The 12,128-nt window shown below is 41.0% G+C and overlaps 1 protein-coding gene across 2 annotated transcripts in view; it reads left to right on the top strand.

The window, feature by feature from the left end:
- Positions 1-4,501: 4,501 nt before the first annotated feature.
- Positions 4,502-12,128, top strand: part of LOC127574517 (uncharacterized) — a 49,775-nt gene continuing 42,148 nt past the window's right edge. For both annotated transcript variants that reach the window (XM_052023558.1, XM_052023557.1), the window contains exon 1: positions 4,502-4,928. In XM_052023558.1, the coding sequence (XP_051879518.1) occupies positions 4,859-4,928 (70 nt within the window). In that variant the 5' untranslated portion in view covers positions 4,502-4,858. The remainder of the gene's footprint in view (positions 4,929-12,128) is intronic.

The following is a 12,128-nucleotide window of genomic DNA, read 5'->3' as shown; positions in this document are numbered from 1 at the left end:
AATGCAGGAAACACTCAGCAGGTCAAAACAGCTTCTATGGAAAGAGAAGCAGAGTTTCAGGTTGAATCTGTAAAGCAAGGCACATCGAGGGATAAAATACTCTTGTCTGAATGAGGCTTCTTATGCAGTCCCTTGTGATTAATGATGATTTGTTTCCACTCTGGTTTTATGGGTTCTGAGATGGTTAATGGGATTTGCATATTCTTCCATGAAAGGGGCTGATGGGGAGGATGGCTGGTTAGTTCTGAGGTGATGGACTCCTTCCCTTGCTTACACAGGCCTGGATGATTGTAGCTCCAACAAAACACAAGAGGTTCAACGATACCCAGGACAAAGCAGCCTGTTTATTTGGCTGCCAATTCACAACCACAAGCATGTATTCCTTTCACCAGTGGTGCACTGTGGCTGCAATGTGTACCATCTAAAGTATTCACTGTAGTTACTCAAACATCAAAATCACTGCAGATGCTGGAAATCTGAAACAAAAAGCAAATTACTGGAAAAATTCAGCAAGTCAGGCAGCATCTTCAGTTACTTGTTTAGGCTACTCCAACGGCACCTCCCAAACCTTCAACCTCTATACCAAGAATGGTAAGGCTAGTAGGCATACCATGTTCAGATTCTCCTCCAAGTTGCACGCCATCCTTGCCTGGAAATATATTACCATTCCTTCATTGTCACTGAATGTAAACCCTGGGACTCCCTATCACAGGACTGTGGCAAAATCTTCACCAGAACTGCAGCAGTTCATGAAGAATGACCAGCCAATTTTTTCTCAAGGGTAACCAGGAATGGACAATAAATGAAGGCCTTGGTGACGATGTCCCATTCCTGAAAAATGAAAAAATAAAACTATAATTGGAAAGTTGCATCCTGAAGGGACACTGAGCTGGTTAGAGAAATGGGAAAGATTATGTCTCAAATAACTAACTCTTAAATTATTATTATTATTATTTCTTTATTTGTCATTGTACTGTTGCAACAACATGAGATTACGATGGCACTCCCTTGCCTAGTAAAAACCAAAACAGTAAATTGATAAGAGCAATTATAACTATAAAATAAAACAAACATACACAAATATAAAGTATAAAAAAATAAGGCAGTGTGCAAATGAACCATGATAATAATAATAATGATAATCAGCAGCATATCAATATCAATATATTAAATAACACCATGATGAGTCCAGCCGGTAAAGGGAAGACATAGTATGTATATATAGGTGTCAGTCCATGTTCAACAATTTAACAGCTTTGGGAAAAAAGCTGTGTTTCAGTCTTGTAGTGTGTGCATGTATTTGTCCTGTATCGCCTACCAGAAGGGAGTAGTTTAAAAAGGTAGTGAGCAGGGTGAGCTGGTTCTCGAATGATGTTTAAAGCCCTGCTCCGACATCGAGCCTGATAGATGTCCTCCATCGCTGATAACTGAGTCCCAATGATGTTTTGGGCCGTCTTGATGACCCTCTGCAGAGCTTTCTGCTCCTTCCTAGTGCAGCTGGCATACCAAGCAGTAATGCTGTAGGTCAGGATGCTCTCCACCGCACACCGGTAGAAGTTCACCAAAAATGAATTCTAGGGATTCATGGGTATGACTCAGCACAAAAACATGTTAATTAGAGTCAAAAGGAAAGCCCTGCTCAAGGATGACTGGAAGAGCAGTGCACAGAAGAGCAGGATTGGTTGTTGCTTCATACTGGGACTGAGGTACTAGTCAGCATATCTGGGGATTTGTCACATTAATTTCTCCTTTGCTAGTATTAACTGATTTAAGTTCCTTATTCTCTTTACCGCATGATTCCTCACTAGTTTTTGTTTTCTACAATGAAGATAGATTTTCTATCTTTAAGTTTCTGCCATTTCCTTATTCCAATTGACCTATCTTTACCTTTTGCAAGCTTTTTCTCCTAACATACATGCAGAACCAATTGCAGGCTCTGACAATACTGCTTATTTTTTTCTCATTTTCTATTTTCCCACCCTTCAAAAGTAATATTCGGATCACAGTTTTGCGGACGATGCAGACGGTTTGAAGGGGTCAAGAGGTGCGCAAAGCATTTTGGACTAACTATGCCATGCCCAGTGTTTGTTATCATTTTGTTGTTATGATCTTTCCTGTTAACTTTCAAGTTAATATGACCCTTAAGATATTGCTGTTAGGAGACTCATTAATGGCATTTTCATTAAGTTTATTGAAATTTTTCTGTTAGGAACTGAATGGAGATGAACATTCAGTGTTAACAGTTCCACTCCTGAATTTTTTGAGGGGGTGGAGAAAAGGCACTTCAGGCAACCTTTTGAGACCTTAGGATACCTCAATGCACTTTACAGCAAATGAAATATTGTAGCAGTGCTTTGACTGTTGTAATATCCAAAATTAAAAAAAAACGTGTACACTAAGTATCCACAAATAGAAATAAAATAAATAGATATATCATCTTTTTTGTTGATGTTGATTGAGGGATTAAAGTTATCCCAGCACATCAGGAAGTACTTCCCTGTAGAATGGAAAGGGGTCGTTAGATTACAATCCCATCAAAGATCATTGTAGGTGTAGCTAAAGATCTAAACTGGTCAGTCTCCACCCTATGAGTAAAATGAATAATGCTCAAGTTCTGTCAGAAATACTTAACTGCAGAGCACTTTATAACTAAGATCCAATTCCAAGCTTCAGTACAAATTGAAAAAAATGCTTCCTTTACAATGAATCATTGAATTTAATAATAGGTATTAGGTTATCTTGGAATCCCAGAAAATCTAGCCTCAATTGTAATTGAAGGAGAAAAGCATCATCTTTAACATTGCTAGGGTTACAGGGAAGCTTTACTTAAATCTAACTCCAGTTGTACTTGCCCTGGGAATGTTTAATGGACAATGTAAAGGGAGTTTTCCTATATATCTCATCTATGTTTTATTGACATTGGCATAAGGTTACACCTGTGTAGCACTTAATCTGAAGAATATGAGGTTAGATCTCACCCTTGAAGCTGAATTCTGTCTTTAAGAAGCAGATGTCAGTAAAGTAATTATCAATATATTTTGTCATAATAAGTTAACTATTCCACAATGAACATTAGAGAAGCAAGCCAGTCATCCCTACACAGTTGTGATGATGGGCTGAAGGGTCTGTGTCTGTATGACTATGACTCAAGGGGACACTATTGCCTTCATGTCACATACCAGCCTGATTTCATTCTGCATTCCCTAATCATCACAAGATCAAAATCCCAGAACTCTTAGCCCAACAGTTTAATTGAAGCATCTTCACCAAATGGTCTGCAGCAATTCAAGAGAAATGGCTTCTCACATTGTCTAATAAGAATGGACAGTAAATAGCAACCTTCCAACAATGCCCACATTTCGAATGAATTCTAAATTAGCGACAGTCCTTTCAATTAGAAATTAACACTTGCAGGAACGAGCCTGGGTTGCTGGAGGTGTGTGGCAGCAGTTCTGTTTGCTGTGCCACCTTGGTTACAATCCAGTGAGAAGGGGAGAAAATGAGGGAAAAGAAACATGAGGAATGTGGTGGGGGCAGGGAAGGGTTGGGGTGTGAGAGGCTGGGAATAGAGCTGGGAAACAATAGAAGCCATTTTGCTTTGAAGAATTTGTATTTACGTAGCACCTTTCATTTCAGGATATAGTGAAGTACTTCACGGCCAATGACAATTTTCAAAAGATGCCATTCTTGAAATATTTGTGCATAATAATGTCCAAGAAACAGCAATAAGTGACCAGTGAATCTGTTTTAGTGATACGATTGAGGGATAAGTATTGGCCAGTATACCAGAGAGAACTCCCCTGTATGGATTGATATCAAATTGGCCTCCATGACTTGCCCTCACATTTGTGAAATTTAGCCCTTTAGTTCTTCATGTGTTAAATAAGTGTAAACAACTTACAGGTACGTTTTCCCAGTGACTGGTGGAGATGACTTATAAAAAAATAACCCAACTTGCCTCTTTCCCACTGTTGATGGCCCCGTTACATACATACAGCATTTTAAGAAAAATGTTCTGATTTCTAATGTTATCAGCTTTCTTTCGAACTGAATCATCCTTTTTAGTTAATATCTGAGCAGAAATTAATTATGGATTTTTACTTTAAAAAGGGAAAGCTCCCACCTATACATTACCCTGTCTCTCTCCACAGCCCCCAACCAGCAACACCTTTCCCCACCCCCATCCCCATTTCACCAAATCCCAACCTCTCCAGCTGTCTCATTGATAGTCTTTGTGCCTTGGTGATTATTGCGAGTGACACCCCTGCTGGTTCTTAAAAAGACACTGCTTGAATCTAAATGAATCTTTAATGAAGGGTGAAGGATGAACGTGCAACAAAGACTGAAATGACATTGTAGAAATTAGAGAAAAATATGTTTTATCTTTTAATGAAAGAGACTTTTGAAAAGATCAGACTGATGCAATAGGATACAAGTCCTGAAAAGTGGCTTTATTTTCTGCAGTATTGATTACAGGCAAGCTCTCTCTTTTTCCTCTCTCTCTACCATTCTGCAGTGCCTGGTACACACCCTGATTTTTTTCCTGAATCCTGCTGACATCATCTAGCATGACACAGCTAAGTACAGTAGAGTGCACTGTCAGAAGGGATGCTGGTGCAGTGCACTTTCAGTCCCAAGCACACACACAAATACACACGCAGGATACAGCACACGTTTGCTCTCTCTCTCTCTCTCTCTCTCTCTCTCTCTCTCTCTCTTTCTCTCTCCCCCTTCCTTGCTACCCCCCTCCCCCAGCTCAACAGCATTGGTGAGACGAGGTGGAGAGATATCAAACGACACAAGCTGGCTGCTCTACCTAAACAAATCCACAGCATTAATCCCGAGATCCAGATCGACAATGCCTGGGGATGCAGTGAAGGATGCAGCAAATCTACATCAAGAGTTCCAACCCAAGCAAAGAAGCCCAGGTGAGTCAGTGGGGTGAATCGGTGGTGGGGGTGGTGGTGGTGGTGAGGATTTAATCGGGTTTAATATATATAAGAATATTTAAGAGGATTGCCGTTCAACCATGTTAATGTTGCACTCCTGCTTTCTGATGTAGAAACAGATTTTTTTTGAACAGGACACTGTGTGACGGACATTTTATATGAGGGGAGGGTAAAAACAGAAAATTGTCATCATTATTCAAAATCTGCTTTTAATGGTTCTGAACGCACCCTTAAAATACCAATAACAAATATCACACTGCGAAATGCAGAGCCTTTCTATGTTTATCTTTTATCTTTAATATTAAAAATAAATCTCTGTTAGCATCCATTATTATATATAACGCTGTTTTAATCTGTGGGTTCTGGTTTAAGGCTGCTAGGTGGTGGCGTCAGATTATATAACACTTACGATAAGCTTAGTAAGTATATACTCACAGATGCCTTATTTTACACCATAGTGCACATATTGAAGCCAAACAGAAGTGAAGGCCAAATACTGTTTTTGGAGCTTGGGTAAAAGGAAAAGCTATTTTGGCGTAGCTGGCAGAAATCTGGGTGAAATGAATGATAAAACAGTGTGAGGATGATCACAAATGTCTTTGAATATGCAAGTCTGTAATCAAATTAAAACCTAAGTGACTGAACCCCACTCCCGACAGAGTAAGGTTTGAAGATGCCTTTCCGTGTCATTGCATCCATGGCTTGGTGATAGCATTCAAGCCTCAAGGCTTGACAGAGCTCCACTCGTGTGAATTGAGCACAAAATCTAGGCCGACATTTCAGTGCAAGGCAGAGGAAGGGCTACACTTTTGGAAGTGCAAGCTTTGGATAAGAACTGAGAGCAGGGGTCCATATAACCTCTCAAGTTGATGTAAAATATCCTGTAGCAGGAGAGTTGTCCCTGGGTCCTATTCTATCTCAGGCATAACCACTGAAGGAGATTACCGCTTTGCAGTTTGTTGAAGTTTACTGGCTGCCATATTTCCTATGTTACAGTAGTGGCTGCAATTTTAAAATGTGCTTCACTGGCTCTAAGCAATTTGGGATAACTCAAGGAGAAAGACAAAGGTAAGTTTTTTCTTCAGCTTATAAGCACATTTGTTGCAGAGTTTATCTGACAGATAACCATTAGCATGGTTCAGTTGCATAAGAGATTGGCCTGTGGTGCCAAGCCTGAGGGAGTGCTGCCTTTTCGGAGGTAACAGCTTTCAAATAAAGCTATGTCATTGTCAATCCATTCAGATGAATGTAAAAGGGCTTGCGGCACTATTCATGTATTACTCAACCAATGTCACGGTAAATATGGAAAGGATAATTGATCTTTCATTAGAAGAAACCAGAACATTTCTGTAACTTTCCTCTTGTGCAGAAAGATGTCTCAGAGAGATGGACAAAACCAGGGAGCAGGCATTTTTGGTTGCTCCTGACATAAAATAGCTTCTGTGATTTCTTCTACAGTTACTGCACAAACAGATAGTGTAAGGAGCTCAGAAATAAAGAAATAGATCTTCTTCTATGGAAGTCCCTCAGGGTGAGAGATGACTTGATTCCGTGGGTTGTGAGGAGGCTGAAAATTCCGTGTAGGACTTGGCCACAAGTGGGGCAGGTGATGCTTGATTGCATGGGTGGGTAGTTAGCCAGGGATGTGTGTGTACCTTTCACTGTTTGCACAAAGCCTCCTGTGGAAGAGACTTAAGGTACTCAGTACCTTTCCGACTGGTCACAAGTCAGGGATTTCTATCAATTGGTGAGAATGTTCCATTTTTACAAGCAGGCTTTGAAAATGTCCTTGAAGCATTTTCTCTGACCTCCAGGAAATGGTTTGTCATGTTTGGAGCCAAGAGGAGAGTGCTTAGTTTCAGGAATCTGTCTGCATGCCAAACACCAATATGGCCTGTCCGCTGGAGCTGGTGAAGTGTCATCAGAACCTCGACGTTGAGGATATCGGCCTCGGAGAGGATGCTGACCATGGTTGGCCTATACTGCCAATGGAGTTGGAGGAGTTGGTGGAAACTGAAATGACTGCATTTCTTCAGTGGTCCTTGTTTCTGAAGCATACAAGAGGACAGTGGGACTTTGACAGCCAGAGGGTGTGCTGGAGAACTGGAGGTGGTGGTGAATTTCATCATGAATGCCTGCCTTCATTGAAGGGTGGCTCCTGATACATGGGCAGTTGTTCCAGGGTCTCTTCATGGATCTTGATACTTAGGAAGTGCGTTTTCCTGTAGGTGCAGACTAGTAGAGGGCTATGTCTTCCAGATACTTGGTGTAATCAGAAGTGTTTTAGTGCTGGATTCACTAAGTGTTGTCTGCACTTAGTGAATCACTGATTGAAATTTTAAGTGTGGCATTTATGAATATTCTTGGCACAAAATGTCTGCTGTTTTTCCCTATGAACTGTTCTGGACATCTGTTCACAACGTAAAGACTACTGTATAAAGAAATACACCAGTGAGCAACTAAGCTGATGGGTTGCAGCCCAGAACATAAAGCATTATAAAACTCGGAAAGTTTGTACGAAAGAATCAATTGGAACAGGAAATACAGTTAGATGGCACATAGGTCAGAATTTAAAAGGCTGCTGATGGTAAAGGAATGGAAATATTGAGTGGAGTAGGAAGTTCTATATTCTTAAGATGCTGGGAAAAGTATGTAATTTTATAAATGATGCAACAAGTTTCATTTTTGACTGCGAGGATGTAGTGAGAAGGATGTGGATGCATTGCTAGAAGTGATCTACATGGAGGAGCAAATATCAAACCCATAACATATTGAAGAATGAAGTCTTGTTACTGATTGTGGTTTCACCAGGTAGTGTATGTCCACAACAATCCAAAGCTGGAGATCTGCAAACTTCTCTGACGTGGAAGTTCATGCATTGCTGCTGCCATTCTCAGAAACGCTGGAATTACAACAATACACTAAGTGAACAAATTGCTTTCTGTGTGCATCCGAAGTTACCCAGGGAATAGTGGGTGTCTGGAATTAGGCGTACAGATGAATGTGGCAGTCTACAGTGAGTTATACAGCAAATGGGCCTGACCAAGTGATTTACATTATGAACAGTGAAATAAAAGAAGGAAGGTGATGCTTCAGGTATAGGCATTGATGACACCATGTTTGGAGTTCGGTATATGGTTTTGTTCTCCACATTTAAGGAAGAATGTTAATGTATTGTCAGCAGTTCAAAGAAGGTTATTGGAATAATATCTGGAATGGACCCATTGTCTTCTGAGAAAAGACTAAACAGCGGTATTATATCCACTGGAGTTGATTGTTAATAACAAAATAAATGTACGTAAAAAAATCTTGAAGATACAAGATACAAAACAAATTAAAAGCAAGACAAGCTTTCAATTTAAAAAAAAGTGAAACCATTAAATCACAGATAAGGATATAAAATGGTAATAGTAATTATTCCAATGCTGGACAATTAGAGCTGGATTGGGGTAGGTGGTTAATGTGAAAGGCTGGACAAGGTAGACTTGCTGGATTTTAGAAGAATGAAAGGTGACTTGATTGAATCATATAAGGTCCTGACAGGTTCTAACAAAGTGGTGATGGAGAGGATGATTTCCCTTATGACTAAACATACAACAAAGGTGCTCACGTGTTTTGGATAGAGATGAGATGATTTTTATTTCACTCTAATGGCCTATTGAAGAATATGGATATGTGGAGTAAGCTAACATGAAAAGTGTGAGATCCTGGAGTGAGTTACACAAGAAATGGTGAGTATTGCGAATCAGTTACACGGGAGATGGTGAGTGTTAGCAGTGAGTTAAATGGAAGATGGTGAGTGTTGGGAATTAGTTACACGGGAGATGGTGAGTGTGAGGAGTGAGTTACACGGGAGATGGTGAGTGTGGGCAGTGAGTTACACGGGAGATGGTGAGTGTGGGCAGTGAGTTACATGGGAGATGGTGAGTGTTAGCAGTGAGTTACACGGGAGATGGTGAGTGTGAGGAGTGAGTTACACGGGAGATGGTGAGTGTCGGCAGTGAGTTACACGGGAGATGGTGAGTGTGGGGAGTGAGTTACATGGGAGATGGTGAGCGTGGGCAGTGAGTTACACAGGAGATGATGGGTGTTAGCAGTGAGTTAAATGGAAGATGGTGAGTGTTTGGAGTGAGTTACACAGGAGATGATGGGTGTGGGCAGTGAGTTACATGGGAGATGGTGAGTGTGGGGAGTGAGTTACACGGGAGATGGTGAGTGTGGGAGTGAATTACACGGGAGATGGTGAGCGTGGGAGTGAGTTACATGGGAGATGGTGAGTGTGGGGAGTGAGTGTGGGAGTGAGTTACACGGGAGATGGTGAGTGTCGGAATGAGTTACACGGGAAGTGGTGAGTGTCGGGATGAGTTACACGGGAAGTGGTGAATGTCGGGATGAGTTACATGGGAGATGGTGAGTGTTAGGAGTGTGTTATGCAGGAGATTTTATCTTTTAAGATCACTGATGGAGGCCTTTTGGTCAATCGGATCCATGCTGGCTCCGGTGGGAGCAATTCCCTTCATCCCACTCCTCTCTCGTTATTTCCTGAAACTCCTGTAACTTATCCTCTCATCAACTCCTCTTTGAATCTTTTTGCTGTTAACCTACACTAAATGGTCATTTACTGTAGTCAATAGACCTACCACCACATCTTTTGGACTTGAGCAGAAATTGGTGCACCTGGAGTAACCCCATTATAGTCACCGAAAGAATGTGCAAACACTGCACAGGTAGCACCCAAGGTCAAGATTGAACCTGGGTCTCTGGAGCACTAACATTTGTAGGAGGGTGCCTCCCAGAGAGATGATGAGTGTCTGCAGTGAGTCACAGTGGAGATGGGAGAGAATTCCAAATGAGTTGCACAGGAGATGGTGGGTGTCCACGGTGAGATCACAGGAGATGGTGGGTGTCCACGGCGAGATCATAGGAGATGGTGGGTGTCCACGGTGAGGTCACAGGAGATGGTGGGTGTCCACAGTGAGATCACAGCAGATGGTAGGTGTCCATGGTAAGATCGTAGGAGATGGTGGGTGTCCACGGTGAGATCACAGGAAATGGTGGGCGTCCACAGTGAGATCACAGCAGATGGTGGATGTCCATGGTGAGATCGCAGGAGATGGTGGGTGTCCATGGTGAGATCGCAGGAAATGGTGGGTGTCCACGGTGAGATCACAGCAGATGGTGTGTCTCCATGGTGAGATGATGAAGTGTTTCAGATGAGCTTCACTGTTTTAAGTCAGTTGCACAAGGACTGTACTTTGTGAGTTGCATGAAATGGCAGATTTCTGCAAACTGTTCATCGCACATTGGCATCTGGAGCATTATCCATTTTTGAATGGAGATGTCTGCAGTAAGGTTCATGCAATGATGAATGCTTCAGGAGCAAATTCACAGAGGGTAATGGATATCTGAAATCAAGTTTATGTACAATGGTGAGGGTCCTGATGGAGAATGGTAGGGAAAGCAAGTACAGTAATTGAAGCAGAGATGGTACCAGAGGATAAAGAATCATAACAGATAAGGAAAGGAGAAAAGTAGTGAGAAAAAGAGGAGATAAAATGATAGAGGAGAACTAGTGAGAGAGAAAGAGCCGGTACAGAGTTGGAGGTGAGAACGTGAGAGAGAAAGGGAAGCTGCAGAGGTAGAAGAGCCAAACAGTGAGAGAAATGGCAGATACAGTGACAAGGAGAAACACTAACCTTGTCCAGCACTCTGCTATCCATTCCCACGTATGGCAGAGTGCTGGGTAGTTTAGTGCTATTTCCATTTCCATTTCAGAAAGGAGACTGCATGTTTTTATAACACTTCAGCAATTTATCAGCTCATACAATGAAATGCCCTCATACTACACTAGGGTCCTCTGTACATAGTTCATTATATTGACTAAGCACACCTGTAAGTTCAGCCTGTAGTTTCAATTTCAAGATGCTAACTGAACTGCTGTATATCAATCATTATCACTGCTATCTTCACTGTCCCACTGAGTGGGAATTCTGGCCAGTATTTATCACTCAAACCATGTTAATAGAACAGATTATTTGGTCATTGCTGTTTGTGGAAGCTTGTGAGGAAACTTAGAATCCTATAAATATTGAACATATCAGCCACCGAGGCTCTCTTTTCCAAGGAGAATCTAGTCAATTTGCACAGTCTCTTCATTTAATCTAATCCCTCCATTTCAGCAATCATCTGGTTGGTTTTACTGTATCTTTTCGATAACTAAACCTACTTTCCTCTACTAAGGTCACCATGATGATAAGTAGCGCACACATGCCATTTATTTATAAAGCAGCATGATTCCCTTGCTATTTCAGCTCAATGTTGACCTTTTAAATCATCCCAATCTTTGATTTATTCAATGCAACCAGACGTTTCTACTGTGGTTCACTTTTTATCAGTCAGGACTCCTGCATCTCTTTTATTACTTTGCGATGAAATTAAGCTTCTTTCCTGAATTTTTACATTCCTTTATATTGAAAGTCATCTGCCTTTCGTCTGCTCATTTCCCAAGTACAAACAAATCCTCCTGTAGCCTGCCCTGTTTAGCTGTAAATTTCACCTGTCACCTTCATTAGCTTTGTAGTATCTGCAACTGTGTTTCTGATTACTAGCTGTAGATCATATATTAAACAAAATAGACCTTTGTGGACTCCCACTGATGTCAGTCTTTTTACTGTTTTTATAACCTTTTAAGTTCAATTATTCATTCAGTGTGAAGCATTTTCACTATCACTCACTGTACTTTCAATACAAACATCTCCAGAGGAATTGTATTAAAGGTTTCACCAAAATCCAAATTCTCTGTATCCACAGCTCTTAAAGAAAACCAATAAGGCAGGCTGTTGATCTGCAGTTATCTTGGGTCTTGGGTCCAGAAATGGCCACTATATTTTTAAAAGCAAATGGAAAACATGATGTTGGAATGCACCATCAGTCCTAACAACACTATCCATTTTCATATTGTTAATTAAAAGAAGCTGATAGAAAGGAAACAAAAAGAGAGAGAGAGAGGGAGAGGGAGGGAGGGAGAGAGACAGAGAGAGAGAGAGAAAATGAATCTTGTTTTATACAGCAATTAAGAAGCATAAGGAGATTTCCATATCAGGTAACTGAATGTAAAAAGCTGCTTAATGCGATTGATTTAACATTAACATTTTAAGATAATGCACTATATTGCAGCAA

Source organism: Pristis pectinata, chromosome 9 (genome assembly GCF_009764475.1).
Source record: "Pristis pectinata isolate sPriPec2 chromosome 9, sPriPec2.1.pri, whole genome shotgun sequence".
In the NCBI taxonomy this organism is placed as follows: domain Eukaryota; kingdom Metazoa; phylum Chordata; class Chondrichthyes; order Rhinopristiformes; family Pristidae; genus Pristis; species Pristis pectinata.
Note: the sequence above shows the minus strand (reverse complement) of the source record. Positions and strands in the feature narration are given on the sequence as shown.